The sequence below is a fragment of the Macaca mulatta genome, chromosome 12 (assembly GCF_049350105.2).
Source record: "Macaca mulatta isolate MMU2019108-1 chromosome 12, T2T-MMU8v2.0, whole genome shotgun sequence".
Classification (NCBI taxonomy): Eukaryota; Metazoa; Chordata; class Mammalia; order Primates; family Cercopithecidae; genus Macaca; species Macaca mulatta.
The window spans coordinates 24,341,136-24,360,760 of NC_133417.1; the positions used below are offsets into that span (position 1 = coordinate 24,341,136).

The 19,625-nt window shown below is 43.6% G+C and overlaps 1 protein-coding gene across 4 annotated transcripts in view; it reads right to left on the reverse strand.

The window, feature by feature from the left end:
• The window catches only part of NCKAP5 (NCK associated protein 5), a 983,044-nt gene that overhangs the window by 42,887 nt on the left and 920,532 nt on the right, over positions 1-19,625 (reverse strand). For 3 of the 4 annotated variants that reach the window (XM_028830652.2, XM_077956874.1, XM_077956876.1), the window contains 2 exons: positions 17,599-17,913; positions 14,668-14,804 (listed from right to left, as the gene is read on the reverse strand). In XM_028830652.2, the coding sequence (XP_028686485.2) occupies positions 14,668-14,804; positions 17,599-17,913 (452 nt within the window). Of the gene's footprint in view, positions 1-12,841; positions 12,975-14,667; positions 14,805-17,598; positions 17,914-19,625 lie in introns of all 4 variants that reach the window. The other variant, XM_077956875.1, reaches the window with a different exon arrangement.

Consider the following 19,625-nt stretch of genomic DNA (forward strand, 5'->3'; position numbering starts at 1 on the left):
ATGCCTACTCCAACATGGGTATTTGGGTCCTTCCACTCATCTCAAAGATTTCATGGTGCAATGAATGCTGTTGGCATAGCTTCCAGGTCTTCCCCCAAAAATATTGATCCTGTAGCCTTGCCTTCTGAAGAATCCTAATAAAACTCAGGAAGACACCTGGAGATATCTGGGAAAGAAACATGACAGAATAAAAAGGGACGAAGTGACATATGACATCATAAGACAGAAAGGGCCAAACAAAAATAAAATAGCTCTATTTTAAGGTCAAAAAGTTGAGAGCAGAAGAAGAAATATTCTGTATGATGCTTCTAGGGGGTTCATAAATACAGAAGCAAGCTGACTGGGGAAAGTTGGAAACCCACCACTAACCTTCTCTCTGCCTGCACAGGATCGAGAGCCAGCTTGGCCAATGGAAGGGATGCTATCTCCTTTTCTAATTAAATTCCTTAAAAAGTGTGTTGATTTATTCATTTATAATAAAATCCTGTTCTAATTAAAACTGAAACTTCCCCCCACCTGATCCAGCCTCACCATATTTTTGGTTTCCATGTAATTGAATCTGAAAACAATGATGCTGAGTGATAGCTTGGGATATTGCTGCTTATTGTGAAAGCAAATAATAAGAAAGGAGAATGCTGCTAGGCTTGTTTTGGGAAGGCTTAATCAGTTCTTTCTCCCTTAGACTGAATTTTCACCACAGTTGAAGATAATACGATATTTTCCTTAATGAAACTGTATATCCGTGGCTAATTTATGAGGGAAGTTTACCTTTCTGGGGCTTTAGCTTCACATTATTTTAGTCAATAGTTTTTAAGGTCCCTGGGTTCCCCTCCCTCCCTGCCTCTAACATCCTCAACCTTCAATTCCAGAAATTGTTCTTTGTATCAGTCCATATAATATATAATGCTCACATTTATTAGAATTCTTCGGATTGGAAGCTTTGCCACACCAAATGTCATATCTGAAATACCCATGAGAAGGAGGCAAGGTGGGTATTCTGTGGTTGATGCAACTAATGCTCAGAAAGGCTGACATGATTCATCTAGCATCAAAAAGTCAGTTAATGGCTGGGCACAGTGGCTCACGCCTGTAATCCCAGCACTTTGGGAAGTCGAGGCAGGCAGATCACCTGAGGTGGGGAGTTTGAGACCAGCCTGACCAACATGGAGAAACCCTATCTCTACTAAAAATACAAAATTAGCTGGGCATGGTGGTGCATGCCTCTAATCCCAGCTGGGAGACTGAGGCAGGAGAATCGCTTGAACCCGGGAGGCAGAGGTTGCAGTAAGCCAAGATTATGCCATTACACTCCAGACTAGGAGATAGAGTGAGACTCTGTCTCAAAAAAAAAAAAAAAAAAAAAAAAATAAATAAATAAATAAATAAATAAATCAGTTAATGACACAGGCAGCGCTGAAACCCAGGTATGTTAGCTCCCAGTTACGGGCATTTCTAACATATCCAGCCAAAGGGCTCATGGCTTTGGGTTTCTAGGTTCTTGGAGGTGCACAGAGGAGCCCACTGTGTAATTCGCTGAGTAATACTTGACATTTGTCCTGGTTTTTCCCAAGCTCATCTCCTTGGTTGTATATTAAGCGTATATCTCTAGGTTTCTGGTTAGTTAAGGAGGAGCAGTTGGGATGCAAGAAGGTTTGAAATGGTCTGTCTCTTGATCCTTAAAAGTCAGAGAACAAGCAATTAGAATACATCTGTTCTCCTTCCCCTGATACCTGAAAGGACTGCACCTTGCTTTTTCCTCTTGCATATGGTAATAATTGCTTCTACAAAGATTTTTCCTGAATACTGAGCCCTTTCTTCCCCCGCCCCGACCCCACTTCTTCAAGAGAGTTCCTTCTACTGACCCCAGTATTTTCATTCCACAGATGATTGTTAATCTTCCGTGTCTGGTTTAACCACACAGTTGGAAGAGTTCTGGCAAGGGACTCTTTCTAAATGTCTCTATGTGCTTTTAAGCCAAATAGAAAACTCTAAGGTCTCCAAGGAAACCCAAACACCTGTTGACTACATTTTTTTCTCCATTTTTCATCTAATTGCAATTTACCTACTTCACTAGAGCAACATGAGGATTAACTGTCCTCAGGTAACTTTCAAGTCTGTAAAGGATTTCTGCCTCCTCAGGGCACATGTTCTCTAAGAGAGACAGAGCTGAAATACTAATAAGAGACTTAATATGTAGCAGCCTCGAATAATCTGTGCTCTGTGTTACCACTTCAGACAGTCAGCGTCTCCCTAACACAGTCTGACAAAGGCACCGTGGAGGGATAAACAGCCAAGGCTGAAAGTCTCAGACAGGAGCATGGACTTCCCTTGCAAAGCCCTTGGGAGGAAGTGCTTTTAACCACCAAATTAGGTGGCTGGACCGGGGCCTGTGCACCTGCTGGGCAGGCGGGGGTGTCTGCCTGCTGTCATATTTTGGCACATATGTTTGACAGCCTCTCCCTCCCAATGAACATTTCTAATACGCAAAGGTTAATCTTTTCTTGGCTTCTTCTTGTCACTACTGACATTTTGTACCTGTTATCTCCCTGTGGTTGGGGGTTGTCCTGTGCATTGTAAGGTGTTTAGCCTCATCCCTGGACTCTGCACAGCAGATTAGTATCCCCTACCCTCTCTGAGTTGTGACAATTCAAAATGTCTTCAGACATTTGCTGAATGTCACCTGGGGGAGGGAGAGGCACAATTGCACTGGTGAGACGATCCACTGTGAATGCCTGATGTAGTACTCAGATTATGAGTAAACCTCTCCAAAAAAGGCATCCTCAAACATGCTCATGGGGCTTCAGAAATGTCAGTGGTCTTGGAAACCACTCTTCTCCCGTACCCTACCGAGTTAGATTGAATTCTGCAACCCCAACATGAAGTGGAGAAGACACACAAATTTTCACAAGTGAAGCAGCATCTGATTTGGTGTTTATTTATTTAGCACCATTGCCTAGTTCCGTTGTCTAGCTTTCTTTCAGCCCTGGCGGTCAAAGCCTGCTAATTTGCACAGCATTAAGTATCCTTTGCTCCCCTCACCTATTCCACTTCAACCAAGGATTTGTCTTTTGCTGTGAAATTCCACTGTGCAAGCTCTTTTTTAAATGTGTCGGGCTGCAACACAACACATTTGAACTTGAGGGGGGTAACACTGGGGGTTCGGTGGTAATGGGAGGGAATGTCCATCAAAGGGTGACAAACTCTGGGGGGCATCTCCTCCCTCAAATGTCTCATTAGGGTCCCCAGGCTTGGTTTCCATCTCTGCTGTAGCCTGCGGTCCAATTTAATTGAGCGACGGTCTCGCTACGGCACACTGCTCTTTCGACAGGAGGGTAAACTCATTCTGTCCATCATGACATTTGCTTTCTTAAGGGCCTCACAATATGCAACTTAAATAATTAAATGCAGGTCACATCACAGCCTCCCTTTTCAAGCCTGTCTGAGGGCACAGTGGGTTCTTTCTGATAGTTAGCTTTTGACCATGTGATTTTTAGAAGCTGGTTGGGTTTTTTGTTTGTTTTGTTATTGTTCATGACACTTCTCCTCACTAAAACCCCCAAAACTCAGTGCAAATCCAATGTGCCTAGCTAAAAGGGCTGTGGATTTTCTGATGTTGGATAAATGGTGACTAAGAAAAATCTGAGACTTCTGGTTCTGGCAAGGGTCTCAGAGCAGCCTGCTTGTCACGGTCAGAACTTTTCATTTGTCATTCAGGAAAGTGTAATGCTGGGAGACAAATCCCTTGTGTCCCATTGCACGTGTCCACTCACTTCGAGCTGGGATGGCCTTGTCAACAATAAAGTAAACCTTTAAAATGATCTAAAAAGAGAAGTTCCAGGAAGGACTAAAGGTAACTCTTACCTATAGTGTCCATTTTAAACAATTGATTTCTCTGGGGGAACTCAGAGTGATTATAACGAGTTTGGATTTCATTGAACCCAATGCTGATTTTGCATATTACAGAGATTTGTCATCTTTAAGTAATGTGCCAGATGAATGCTTTAAAATAGATGCAACTTTGTGTGAATTTTCTATAATATAGCAAGATCTGATTGCTCTATTAATAGCCAAAGTCCTTGGCCTTGAGAACGCAGGATGGCAGCGTTTTTAAAATTCATCGTCTCTGCATAATTAGTTGTGAATCTCTAAATATCCAAGCTGAGGAATTAACCAGGAACTAGAGCTGTTATCCCTCAGCGTCCCTTTTAATATTGTTCCATAGTCATCATTTCCTTGTGTTTTTCTAATTACTGCAAAACCAATTGTTTTTAACTCAACTTCCCTGGCTCTTTGGAATTTGTTGAATGTAATCACCTTCAAGTGAAGAAAATGCACTTCTTGTTTGGGAAATCGGGGCTTGATTAGCTGAATATCATCAAGTGGCTGGGGGACCCCAGTGCCAAAGTTTTGCATATTTTACCTGACCATTGCATTTTGAGGGTATGTGGCTGGAGAAGGCATGATGGAAAGTGAGTGCCTTGTTGTGGTGATCTACAGACCCTAGTGGGGTTTTATTTGGAGATGTAATTTTATAAAACCAAAAAGAACTAGGAATTCTGGTTCCTTACTCTGAATGGCTAACAATATGGTGCTAGGGACTAGAAAACAATGGTTTTGGGTACTGGATTATCTTCTCTCTCAGAAGCTGTTTCAGTCTGTATGTCTGATTACAAGCACCTAGAGCAGGGCTGTGCCGTGAACCTTCCCTACTCCTTAGTGTATAGCAGTGGCCTGGATCCAGTAGAAGCTGAACAAACCAAATAAACTAGTGTAGAAGTCAAGTCTCTTTCTTGCTTTCACTCTTTCCCAATCTTCTATCCTCTAGCACTAGGATGTGCTACCCATCTACTAGTCAGTTCTACTTGAAGATCCTCAAAGAACAGATATTGGAAGAGCAAAGGTTTTCAACCTTCTCTCTTTCATAACAGGGGTGTGACGCACACTCATCAATAAGAGTGGTTCTCTGGTGACAATATATATTCCCAATTTGGGTCAGAGATGATGAGAATCAAGCCAGGAGGTGTGGGACTATTTAGACAAAGCAAAACAAAACAAAACAAAACAAAAGGATTCTGATATGCCTGCAACAGCCTCCACGAAGTTTCCTCATTGAAGAGTAAACTAAAAGTCTATATCCTTGAGAAAAAATTGGACAAATAGATTCATCATTTTTCTCTAGCACTGTCCTCAAAGAAGAAGAAAGGGCCTTATTGTATTTCTCCCTGCAGGTAGCCATGCTGGGTCGGTCTTTCTCTGGACAAGGAAAGGCTCAAATAGATAATAAATGTAGACATAAGGGCTACCCAAGACCATCATCAGCGCAGTGAGTTGGTTGATTTTTATTTGACACACATTTATTAAATACCTAGGATATGCCATGTCCCCTGCTAAGTTCAGAGCATGAATGGCCATTAATCTTGACACTAATGAGGGAGTTGAATGTACAAAGAAACAGGTGTAATATTAAGTGGAAATGAAAGAGATACAGGGTCTTACAGGGGAACAGATAAGGAGTAGTAACTGGGCTTTGGGTGTGGCTGATGAGGGGCATCCTGGAAGGCTTCCCATTGGAGGTGAAGTCTGAACTGAACCTTAAAGATGAAGCAGGGGTTAAGTGAAAGGGTGTTAGTACAAAAGCCATTCCAGGGAGGCCAGATCATATAAGCAAAAGCATGGAAGCCTCCAACAGCATTGTGTGTTCAGGACACGACAGGCATCTTAACAACGCATAAAATATAAGCCAGGAAATGAAAAAAAGTGAGGCTGGAGAAGCAAGACCAATGTGGGCTTTGTGAGCCTTGTAAGAGGAGGTGATTGGATTAAAAAAAATTTAAGTAAAACAAAATTTAAAATGCGTCATTTAAAATATGTTAAACTTTATTTTGTGTAAGAAGTATTATTTTAACAGAAATAACTCAGACCCTTATTCCAGATATATCTTAAAATCAGCATTAATAAACATGGCTTCTGAGTCAGACATTCATTTATTCGATAGGCAGATTTTTAGTGAGTATCAGATTTTATGCTAGGTCTGACTGCTGAGGAAGCACTTGGTCCTTTTCCTGAAAGGGCACATGAATCCAAATCATCTTAGATTCTATTAAGTACATTGAACTTTGAACCTTAAGCAAGTTACTGTTAGCTGGGTGGTGCTCAGTTTCCTCATCTGTAAAATCAAGACAAAATGTCTATTTAGAAAGTTTTTATGAGGAACACATAAGAGAAACTTAGGAGGAAAAACGTCTGGCCCTTAACAGTAGACCGTAGTAGGAGTAGTTACATTGGATCCAATAGGCTGAAACTGGAATGATTTGGCTGTGCAGTATTAAGAGTACAAATCAGTTCAGTGAAGAATAAGCACAGGATAGATTCCATAGAAACGTGGCAGAGGCAAGAGACGCAACCAAGTGGGCCTCTGAGATGAGTGCATTTCCATGCTAATGCGGGGATTTAACTCTGTATTGCCTTACCGCTCCTGCTAAGAGGCCAGCAAGCCTGAGGTTCCTGGGTTCTGCTCTCAGATCCTCCCAGCATAGCTCCAGGGCAAAAGGACAACTGGGACCTCTCCTCGCTCTTGAAGTTGTTGTTTTCAAAACCACTCTACTGGGGTGTAATTGACAGACAAAAAGCTGTACATATTTAATGCGTACCACTTGGTGATTTTGGAGAGATGTATGTACCTGGGAGAGTGGACTGTGCGGGTGATGGACAACCCTCGAAAAGTTCCCAGCAAAGGAACAGCATGACAGGCTTTTGCATTTCAGGGAGGGCACTTTGGTGGCAGTGAGGATGATGCATTTAAGGGGCATGAGACTGGGAGCAAATTGACAGGGTCTAGGGACAAACGGAGGCAGCAGGCTGCATGAGTCAGAGGGGGGCCAGGGTCAAGGCAGTGCTGGGGTGAGTGGGACAGAGGCAGACCTGAAAAGCCTCTAAGAGGGGAGGCAGCATGCCTTGGGATGCCCAGAGCATGGCCGGTGAGAGGGGAAGAGTCCACGGCGACTCCTTGCTTCATAGTTTGTACTCCTACCAGGATGGCGAGACATTCAGTGAAGACAGAGAACCTGGGTGGCAGAGTAGATTTCTCGAGGAAAAAAGAGAGGTTTCCATTTGGATGTTTCCTCTTGGGGTATCTGGCAGGTCTGGTGATTGGTGACATACAGCCAGGTAGATGAAACAGAAGCTTGGGAGAGCCGGCTTCACTAGGGATTGTTATTTTACTTTTTACCAGCCAGGTCCAGTGGATCCAGGTGAGACCCCCTTTCTCCCTTCATCCGGAGATTGGGGCCACACTGGGTCTTCCCCCTTCCTACAACTGGCTTGCTCCCTCCTTCACCTTTACACTGTTGTCTCCTGCACATGCCTTCTCTGAGGCCTTGCCTGCTGGAAAAGGGCAGGAATGTCTGTCATGCCCAACTTGGCAAATTAGAGTGGGTAGCTCTGTGAACAAAGCCACAGCATTACTTCTGTCTGCTACTTCACCCGCTGGGCCACCTATCCAGCTCCTAAATCCTGCTCCCCTCACTGACTGCTACCAACTAGACTTTCTAAACATTTTTCAGAATGAAGCCAAAGAAACCAACCTTGAAAGAAAAGTTGTGTATTTATTCAGTGTGTTATGAGCCTAGAGGCAGGATTTTAGAAAGTAGACTTCTTTGGCCACATTCAGTGTGATGCAAACAAAGCAAGTGGGCCCCCAAAACCAGGGAATATGGGGCCACAGCCCACCCTGTTTTGAAGGGTGGGTTCCAAGTCATGCTGTGACCAGCCAGCAGGGTGAGCAGCTAGGGAAGGAGCTGGGGCCAATGGGAGTGGGCAGTGGGAGGGCACAAGGGACAGGCAGCAGCCTCTGTAAACTTCCTGGAAGCTGTGGAGGACCGACTGCCACTATCAAATGTCCTCTCCTGCCTGAGGGAAATTCCAGGGAACTGGCCAAGCACAGTGGCTCACGCCTGTAATTCCAGCACTTTGGGAGGCCGAGGCAGGAGGATCACCCAAGGTCAGGAGTTTGAGATCAGCCTGGCCAACATAAGGAAACTCCATTTCTACCAAAAAAATACAAAAATTAGCTGGGTGTGGTGGGAGGTGCCTGTAATCTCAGCTACTAAGGAGGCTGAAGCAGGAGAATTGCTTGAACCCAGGAGGTGGAAGAGTTGCAGTGAGCCAAGATCATACCACTGCACTCCATCCAGCCTGGGTGACACAGTGAGACTCCATCTCCAAAAAAAAAAAAAAAAAAGGCTGGGCACAGTGGCTCACGCCTGTATTCCCAGTACTTTGGGAGGCTGAGGCGGGCAGATCACGAGGTCAGGAGTTCAAGACCAGTCTGGCCAATATGGTGAAACCCCGTCTCTACTAAAAATACAAAAATTAGCTGGACGTGGTGGTAGGTGCCTGTAGTCCCAGCTACTAGGGAGGCTGAGGCAGGAAGGAGAATCACTTCAACCTGAGAGGCGGAGATTGCAGTGAGCTGAGATTGTGCCACTGCACTCCAGCCTGGGTGACAGAGCAAGACTCCGTCTTGGAAAAGAAAAGGAAAAAAAGAAAAGAAAAGAAAAGAAAAGAAATTTCAGGGAACCAAGGAGAAAGGGTGTGTTTGAAAAGGGCAGCTATCTTGGCAAACATCCAGTAAGGCTTCACGATCTACTGGTGAATTCCATCCTGCGGGTTGGGGACCTCTATTAAGAACCTTGTTATTTCAAAAGGGACTCCAGGGGTATGACAGCCAATCTCCCTTTCACAGGCATGTGTGATGAACGCAAGGAAACACTGACTTAGGGGGAATAAAATCTCCACCAGACACTCAAGGCACGTCCTCCTGTTATTGTTTTTCTCCTGTTTCTATTTTCTTTTTATACAAACTTTGCCAACATTTAGGAAGTTAATGGTGCTGCCTCCATCCTTTAATGCCCCTTCCTAGGATTATTGGAAGCCAGCACACACCCACAGCCATGCCAGCTGTCTGCACAGAACATTTTCCCTTCCTGGCAGCACTGCCACAGCTGGGGCTGACCTGTGGCTGTCAGGGTGTGCGAGGACCGATCTCTGGCAACACATCCTCTTTTAAAGGCAGGTCGCAGGCACCTTGGTGGAGGGAAAGACTGTCTTGCTGTTTGTGCTGCTTCTAGGACCTCACCACCTTCTCCCAAGAAGCTAAAGCAATAGAATAAAATAAAGATGTTCCTTTTCAAAGAGGGGTTTGCTCTGGTTAGAGGAAATAGGATGAGCAAAGTGAGTTGACAGAGAAAAATGTTCAGGCTGGGACTCACTTCATTTCGCAGAAGGATAAAACTTCAAGCAGTAAGTTTACTGTTCATCATTAGGTCATCCAAAGCCACAACCTAATGCGGATTCTTGATTGCCTTGTCACAATTCATGTAGACAGGGCTATGATGCTGAAACACGGGCCCTGAGGTAAGTGCACTCGTATCCAGGTATTCTCTCATTTGGAGTCAGCGAATTTGTCTTAAATCTTGTCTCCTTTTTCAGGACACTTAGACCATCCTTCCCCTCCGTTCCTACTTCTGTCTACACTGGGACCCCACTGGTGGAGGAAGGGGCAGGACAGAACTGAAGATTGCTTGCCTCTTTTTGGTAACAAGCAACAGACAGAATCATGAGTTTCCTCCTTGACATACCTTCCTCACTTGGCTTCTAAGATGCCACACTCCCCCGCCCTCCTCCTCCTTCACTGGGTCTTCCTCTTCTCCATGACTGAGATAAGGTGGGAGGACTTGGTCTTCTCTTGGGCTACACTCCCTCCCTTCCTCATTGCATTTGGATACACAGCTTTAAATGCGACTGACGTGCTGATGACACTCAAATTTACATGAGCCCCAGACTCTCCTAGCCTCCCACCTACTCACCACTTCTACTTGCAGGCTTAATGCGCCCCCAAATCTAGCATGTCCACACAGAACTCCCATTTCACTTGGCAGAAGGCAAGGGCAAATTCAGTCTTTCTAAGAGCCAAAGCTTGGAGTCATCCTTGATCCTACTTTTTTTCCAGTATACCAGTGAATTGTATTTTTGTTGTTGTTGTTGTTGTTGTTGTTGTTGTTTTTGTTTTGAGGTGGGGTCTTGCTGTGTCACCCAGGCTGGAGTGCACTGGTGCAACCGTGGCTCATTGTAGCCTCAATTTCCAGAGCTCGAGCAATCCTCCCACCTTACTCTCCCGAGTAGCTGGAACCACAGGTATGTGCCACCACAGCTACCACACCTGTCTCTTATTATTTTTTTTTAAATTTTGTAAAGACAGGTGCTCACTATGTTGCCCAGGCTGGTCTTCAATTCCTGGCCTCAAGTTATTCTCTTGCCTTACCATCCCGAAGAGCTGGAATTACAGGCATGAGCCATCATGCCTGGTCTGAGTCAGGTGGTTTTTTTTTTTTTTTTTTTTGAGACGGAGTCTCGCTCTGCTGCCCAGGCTGGAGTATAGTGGCGTGATCTCGGCTCACTGCAACCTCAGCCTCCCAGGTTCATGCCATTCTCCTGCCTCAGCCTCCCAAGTAGCTGGGACTACAGGCGCCCACCACCATACCCAGCTAATTTTTTGCATATTTAGTAGAGACGGGGTTTCACCGTGTCAGCCAAGTTGGTCTCAAACTCCTGACCTCGTGATCCGCCCGCCTCGGCCTCCCAAAGTGCTGGGATTACAGGCACGAGCCACACCCGGCCATTGGGTGGTATTTTTAATTAGATTTGGAATCCGACCATTCTCACTCCCTGTGTTGTGCAAGCCACATGTGACTATATTTACATTAATTAAAATTTCAAATAAAAGAGAAAAGAAAGAATGGCCCAAATGAGAACTCTTAGGAAAACTGGAGCACAAATTAAATTTAAAAATTCAGTCTCTTACTTGCATTTGGCTGCGCTTCAGGTGCTTAGCAGCCATGTGCATGGACATAGAGCATTTCCATCATTGAGGGAGCTCTCTTAGCCAGCGCTGGTCACGGTGTGGATCGCAACCACCCTGGTCCAAGCTATCAACATCTCTTGCCTGGATGCCTGTATCAGTCTCTTAGTTGATCCTGCTTCTTCAGTTTTCTCAATACAGCAGCCAGAGGCACCCTTTTTAAACTTTGCACCTCATACCACTCCCAGGCTTTAAGTCATCCAAATTCCCTGTCTCTCAGAGTAGAGGTTAGTCCTCAGAAAGGCACACAGGGTTCCAGGGGTTCTGGCCCCTTCTCATTTGGCCTCATCCATCAAGTTGCTCTCTCTGCAGCAACATGCGAGCCTCCTGCTACTCCTGGGCTCCAGAGCATGCTCTGCCTCAAGTCTACCGCACTGGCCATTTCCTCTTTTGGGAGTGCCCTTCCTGGCTCACTCACTCTCCTGCTTCAGCTCTCTCTGCTCAAAAGTCGCTTTCTCAGTGAGGCTCCTTCCGACTATTCCACTTCAATTTCAACTTCTCCTCCAACTGCCAGCACTCTCACTCTCCCTTTCTCTGTGTAACTTTGTCTTTTCTGTAGCACTCATCTCCTATGAACGAACTATATACATTTACTTGTGTATGATATCTGTTGTTTACTATCTGGCAGGGATCTTTGTCCGTTTACTCACTGCTGGAAAACTGGCTCAGAGGAAGCTTTCAACAAATACTTGTTCAATAATGAACAGAGAAAGTTTGAGGGCTGAAAGGGGCCCTGGAAACCATTCTTGGGTGTGTGGCTGAGGGTCGGTGAGGTGAGGCTATTCCCTGAGGACTCACCATGAGCTCAAGGGAAGAACATGGATTAGGAGCCGGCATCATCCTAGGCATCTTCACTGGGCGAGCTCCATGACAATGAACTCCCCTTCCCCTTCCTCTGTCACAGTCAGAGGGACACCAATGAACCACAAAGAGCCAACGGGGACAACAACCAACTAAAATATCAGGGGTATTCACCACTTTCTTCTTGGTAAAGCTTTGCATGATTCAACCATCAATCCTACCTCTCTGATAACTTATAAGAAGAAAGGGACAAAGTGGTGGTTCAGATTAATGAGCTCTTCTTCCATGCTACTCTAACCCTCCTTCCCCCAATGCAAATACCAAGATTCTCTGAAAACTGGAAACACACATGGATGCTAGATTGTTTTTTCCTAAACATATCAACCTTGTTTTTTAAAAAAATAAAATGATGCTTTCATTACATAATTTATAAAATAGTATTTGAGAAAAAAGTTGATTAGTAGGAAAAGAATGGCTTTCCGTTGCATCATTAAAATATTTCTGACAATCCAGACGAATTAGAAGAAAAGCAAAGCCCAGATCACATTTTGTGTTAGGGATTTGTCTGTCCTCTTGTATCTGAAATGAAGTACCATCTGAATAGACATAGTTTTAAACACCTAGGGATAATGATTTTTCTACTGCCAATTCTGGCTCAAAGAAAAAGATAGTGAGGGAGCTTCAACCTCACAAACAGACCTGTTCATAATGGCACAGCTAACAGGTCCAGGGCTACACAGCATGATGTTAGCAGAGAGCCTGGAAAACTCCATCCACAGCTCACCGGATGATTTAACTTGCCAGAGTATATAATTAAGAACAAAGTTATCTTTATAGTCATTCCTTCATTACTGAGATAACTCAATTGGAGGCTGTTTTAGAGATGCTGGATTCAGAAATAAAATCCTTACAGACTGCACTGCAATGTCATGAAGATTACACTAGAAAACAAATGGATGCGCATAGACAATCTTCTGTATGTACCAGAAAATTAGATCTCAGGAGAGACACGAAGAAAAAACATAAAATCAAAGAGGGTGGGGGCCAAGCACAGTGAAAGGTATAATCAGCGGCTTCCCAGAGAGAGGAACCTGCAGGGCCAGCAAGTTCGCTGGTTGTTACCTGGGGCAGCGCTCTTCAGTGCTTTCACTAACTGTCCCCTTCCAGCTCCAAAACCATTATCTCCATAGTCCGGGTCACTGTCACTATTACTGCCACCGCTGGCAGAGTATGTACACATTCTGGGTGCCTTGTCCTAAATGAGTAATATGAGACTGTTAAGATTATTCATACAAATCAAAACGGGGCAGAGCATCCTGTGAGCATGTGACACAGTTCACATTTGGCTGTCAATGTGTGCACAGAATTCCATTCCCACTGCCCAGCCCACCGCCCACCCAAGACCAACTATGGTTTGCTGGTTTTTCGGCCTCCTGAGGAGCTGATGCTGTCTACTCAATTACCAGAGCTGCAGAACTAGGCCTGCAATAATGAGGCTGTCGACGGCACTCTGCCATTGTCCCAGGCCCAGGAAGGTCCCCACGGTTACCCGCTCTGCATTTTGTACACTTCTTTATAGGGTCTTATTTTTCTCAAGTGCCTATTACGAGCTGCTGTTCCAAACCTAATGGCTTATTTATTTAACTGATCTCATCATTGCCTTCCAAGTATCAGAAGGTAATAAAACAATCAACCTTGGGAACAAAAGAATCAATGTTTGCCTAATTTATAATTTTCTTTCAGCTCCCAAAAGGACAGTAGCCTTTAGAAAAGTAAGCAACTGCTGACCCTATGTAATCCTCAAATCTGCTGACAGTTCATGGGCTGAGGGACCCAGTTTCCCCTCTTGCTCACATGCACGCATCACCTGGCCCCTCCCCTGAGGATGTCCATGGTGTGGCAATGATGCTGTATTCAGGAATCGCTGAGGCAGTTGATGCTGTATGAACAGTATTCCCCTTTGTGCACATAAGCAGAATACTGGATCCAGGAGTGCAACTCCGATGTTCTTGAATTGAGGTTATTTGGGGCCTTTTTTTCCCCCATTTGTAGAATGTCCTGTTGGAGCCTATTATTCCCCACCTAAGCCAGATAGTTCCGATCCAGATGCATTAGATGGGTCTCTGAAGTTTGTTTAGAAGAGTGTCATTTGGTTGGGGATTGTAAAAACACATTTTAGGATGTAAACTCGCTTATCTGGGGTTATAAATTCAAGCACTCATTTCCTTTACTCCTTCATTCATTTACTTAGTCACCCATCCATTCAACAGTGTTTACTAAGTACCTACTGTGTGCTAAGCAGTATGCTAGGTTCTAGGGGTAACCTGCTGGAAGGGGTAAACAGGAGGGGGTACCACATAACCCCCAGTAGGGATGAGCAAGGAGTCCCTGAGCCAGACACCCATAGCCACTCATTATGAGTTCTGTGTGTGTCACCTCAGGGCAGATGAAGAACCCACTGCAAAAATGAAACTCAAGGCTCACGGATCCTAGCAAGTCATTTGACCACACCGAGCCTCTGATTAGCCATCCTTAGAAGCAATAGAATTAGACCTGCTTTCCCTGTTTCATAAAAACAAAGTAAAGGTTAAAATAACTACCGAGATAATGAAAAAAATAGAAAAAACATCATTTCAATGGCGCCCGCATGGCTTGGGAGAGTGAATGCATGTCCCACAATATCTAATCAGGGCAGCGCATCCATACCCAAGAATCTGGGTGCATTTCAGAGGCACTTTGATTTCTTCAGAATGAAAGTGTCCCAAGAACCCACAGTATTCCTTAATAAGGCAGGGAAAAGGGCAAACCCTAGATCTTGGTTTATAATTCAGGAAACCATAGCAAATTTCATTTAAAATGAAATCTATCATACAAGTGTTTTAAAGGTGCACTTTTTACAATCAGGACCAACAGGTAGATGGCGCCCTTCACCTCCCCCGACCCCTCACCTGGGTCCTGGTGGCAGCATCTTCACCCCCCCAGTCTGGAAGCGGCTGGTTTGCCATTGGATCTTCAGCATATCCGAATGATGAGCATGTCTGAGGCCTTGGCTCTGCTTCATTCTGCTTTTGGGGACTGACTTTTCCTAAATGAGAACACGTATGTGGAATCACATATCAGCTTCCATCGACCTTTTCCAAGTTTAGGGAAGGAGGTGGGGGGAGACATTCAGAAATGATAAAAAGGGTCCAAATACAGGGAAAGCTGGGCTTCCTGCCATTCTGTCCCACTGCAGTCTGTGCTGCCCAAAACATCTGCATAATTGTGTATACACGTCTATAGAAGCCCCTTTTCAAGACCCTGAGGCAAACTGTTCTTAGACTACTTTTCTACAAAATGTTGAAAGACTTTACAGGTTAGAAAGGGTTCGGCAGGCAAACCATTCAGGAAACGCTAAAGTTATTCTTTAAATAATGTTATTCATCCAACAACAATCAAGTTTCTTCTTTGGAGGACTTCTCAGAGGCTTCAGTGTGCCAATGGGCATTAGCATAGTTTCTGAAAAGAGGATTTGAATTTGCAGGCTTCCTCAAACACAGGGAACCCCGATTTTCCTAAAATACTTATCAAGGTCATTTTGCATAGTGTGGTTTGGGAAGCTTTGCTTGGAGCCCTTAAACATCTCTCAGGGCAGTACTTTTGAAGCTTTAATGTACATATGGATCAGCTGAGCTTTTGTTCATGCACGTGCTGATTCAGTAGGTATGCGGTGGGCTCTGAGTCTGCAGTTCTGACAAGCTCCCAGGTGATGCCAGTGATGCTGGCCCACGGACCACACTGAGTAGCAAGGGTGTAATTAGCAGTGAACAATTAAAGAGAGTTTCCCCATTACCCGTGAAAGTAGATTAACCTGCATGGTGTATGCCTTTGTCATGCCAGAACGGAGAATTGCTGTCATTATCCTCCAACCTCAGTGATTATAAGCAGGACATGCTGTGACAGCCTCTCCACAGGATTTTGTTTGTGAGTGGAAGCTAAGAACTGTGTTTTCATCAGTACTGTGAGTTTTGTATGGTGACTTCCAGTTTTTATATGGGGAGAAGAAAAATAACCAATTCAAATGTACACATTAAACAGGCAGTGACTGCTCAAAAAGGAGGTATAATCTCATTTTCTTTTTGTTCCAACTAGTCCTCATTCCCTAATTTTTAACATGAATAACAGATGGACACAGAAAAGAGAAGCATTGGAAAGCAGGCCCCCTCTGGACCACAGATATCATGTGGGGACAGGAAAGTTCAGGATGGGTGACAAAAATTCCCTGCAGTGTGTTCACCTCACTCTCTACCATATACTATCTTTTTACAACTCTTCCTTACAATTTAATTAAAATAGAGCCCAAAGCCAGGTGCAGTGGCTCATGACTGTAATCCCAGCACTTTGGGAGGCCACGGCAGGTGGATCACCTGAGGTCAGGAGTTCAAGACCAGCCTGGCCAACATGGTGAAACCCAGTATCTACGAAAAATATAAAAAATACAAAAATTAGGTATGGTGGCACATGACTGTAATTCCAGCTAACTGGGAGGCTGAGGCAAGAGAATCACTTGAACCCAGCAGGTGGACGTTGTCGTGAGCCAAGATCACGCCATTGCACTCCAGCCAGGGTGACGGAGTGAGACTCCATCTCAAAACAAAAACAAAAACAACAAAGATAGAACCCTTGCATACCTGGTGCAGTGGATATTAGCAGCAAGATCCAAACAATCTCCTTCTGATCACTTATGAAGCAATTCAAGACTTGTGGTTTCTATTCAATTTGTTATAATGACAGTGTTTAATCATGGAGTCTAAGGCAGCCGCCGCTGAATTGAGGTCACACATGTGACTATTCAGGCATGGAGTACATAATCTATAACTAAGATTTTGCCCCTTACTCTCTGGAGGCTGTGTCATTAATTAACAATGCATTTATTTAAAAAATAATATGCATTACAGGCTTTAAAAACGTAGCCTTGACTTGCAATGAGCAGAAGTTTGTGATGCAACATTCGTGGCAATGGGTATTCTTATATAAAGGAAGAACTCAGCCATGGGAATAGCCCAATCACATTTATTCCAAGATTTATAATTAAAAGTCTCCTTTTCTAATTTCTCAGAAGCCTATAGTATAATCTCCACTTGCAGCTCCTTTCTAATCATCAACTCATAAGTGAAAGCGTTCGATTTAAAGTTTTAGTTCCTATGCTTATGCATGTTGTAAAAGCAACATAAGACATACAAGTTAAAAATTATTAAGTGTCATCCTGGGCTGCAATAAATATTTTTAATCGTGAGGGAACAATGAAAAAACGGTGACCCTTAGCCTAGCCCTGTCTTTAATCATGAAAGCTTGTTTCAATTGACTGCCACGAAGGATAGTACTTCTCAATGGGAAGGCTCACTCTATTCTACTGCATTAGTGCATGATCTACTGCTGATTTATCAAACTATGCCTTTTATAGTTCAACATATAAATATATTTTAACCAGATAGGAATACATCAGAACATGTATGTTTTTGGTCAGAAGGAAAACAACATTGTAGTTAAATTTATATCTTGGGCTGAAATTGGTCTATATTCAGAGTTAAATTTTATAGGATAAAACCTCACGAGTGTACGTTGCATGGTTTTTTTCTTAATCAGTTCATATATCCATAGACCAGTACTTACATGTCTGTTTCCTTATATGTGTGTTACTGCTCAGTGTAATTCTATGAGTAGATATTGACTTATACACATTGTTTTGCTTTTTGGTGAAGGACATGAAGGAATTTTCATGTATCTACATTTTTATCAGGCAGGTCACTGACTTGCTTATCTCCTGGTGAAAGGTTTTCCTTTTTTTTTTTTTTTTTGTCAGCAAGTGTCTTATTAAGGGTGGGAGATTGGCATTTTACCTGAGGAAGCTGGTTTGGGAAGGCGGCTTTGAAGAGGTCGCAACCCTCTGGCAGTCATGATGGGGTCAGATGTGGAATGAACAATGGTGCTATCTGCAGGGCGCTGGCTGGCTGTGGAGGAAGGCACTTCACGTTCAAGGGTTTGGGCTCTCATGGAAGAAACTGCAGAAAGGGCTGACTGGAGAGGCAGGAGAGGCTCACTGTCCTCTGGGGAGTCTGGCTGGCATAGGTATCGTCCTGTCGAGCGATTTCCCGAGTCTGGGAGTGGGAAGGTTCCGATCCCACTGTCCAATGTTCTCATCTGGCAGCTGGATTCTGAGATAGAGAGGCAGAGAGAAAGGATTAGAGAAGGCTCACATAAAAGGATAAAAGAATCGTGGAAACTGGGGTATGATCTGGAGGAAAGGAGACACCTAGAAGGGTGAATTTAAGAGAAAGAAAAATGATAAGCATTTGGAAACAATATTAGTGGTGTACTAAATTTCCAGTGAGGTGCATGAAACGGACCTTTTTGAACATGAAAGCATCCCCTTCCTGTAATATAAGAAGAAGACCAGCCTGTTACGAGCAGCAGTAGTCACTTGTGCATATATCCTGGATAGGTCTTTAGAGTTAGAAGAGGAACATTCATTAGAGACCAAATTGTGGTCATCCTTATTTCAATCTGGGAATCATATGACTTCAACCAATTAGGTGAAACTTATTAACTGAAATAATAAGTAATGAGAACACATAAATTGAAGTGACATCCTAACAACAGTAATTGTGTATCTCTTGCATGAATGATCGCCCATTCAGCAGTTGACTAAATATCTGGCCTCTTAATTTGACTGCGGGGACAAGTAATTCACATGCCAGAAGGGTCATCCCAAAGTGTACCTTTCCCATCATAACATCACTTATCATGTGGGCTTCATTTGGCCCAGTTGAGAAGACTGTGAGCCACTTTCTTTCACTCTCACTTTATTCAGTGACAAAACTCATCAATAATGCTTTGGATTTCTTAGCAGTCCCAGGGATCCCACTATTCTGTAAGAACAAATTAAGATGATTTCACCATGTCTGTGACATATTCTGTTAATTGTGTGTCATCATCAAAACATTTTATATATGGAGAAAAGTACAGTATCTGAAAAAATTACCACATAATTTCTGGAATGGTGGTGTGGTTTATCAAGGCCAATGAGGCAGCTTCCAAGATCTGGATGTCATCTAGAAAGTCTTCTGTTCATATGATACTCCTAGAATGAAACTTCCTAGGTTTCATCTTAGAAGCATCTTGTAAGTCTAGCACTGGGTCAGCGGAACAACTGAGCACTGTATTAGGCATGGTGGGGAATATAATAGATTACGACATAATGTTTGTATCAAAAGCTCAACAGCTACCACTTCTTTGGTGCTTTAAGAACAGAGGCTTGTGGTGTGATCTTTGCCAATGACTAATTTTTTGAACCCCTGTGCAAGAGCCTTAGCCTCTCAAGGTCTCAGGTTCCTTTTAGGACTCCTGTGAGGATTAAAGTATGTTCACCATTTAATCCTTAGAATTTAGAATGACACTAAGCGCACTGTGAGACAGCCCAGTAAATGAATAATGAATGGCAAAATATATAAAATGTTTAGTATATTTATTACATATTAGTAGATACCTGATAGGTGAATAGCTTATCCTTAAGTATCTTTATATACAATCTCACTTCATGCTCAGCACTTACTATCCAAACTTCAGAATTTGCCCATTCCCCTACCTTCCTCCTCAAAACATCTTTGCTGAGTAGCAGAAGTCTGGGAATTTCCTAATACTAAGGCAAAAATAAAGGGATGGGAATGTGTACACAGTTGGCTTTTCTAGGCTCGAGGAGGTTTGGTGCTTGGTGTTGGAAGTACTAGGAAGATGAAGTCCCTACTCAAGAGGCTTCAATCTTCACAGGGATATTTAGCAGGAAGATATAGATACCGTTTTTTTCCACTATGGTGCCATTTAACCATCTCATATGCCATGGGATGTTTGTCATGGACTCTAGGATATC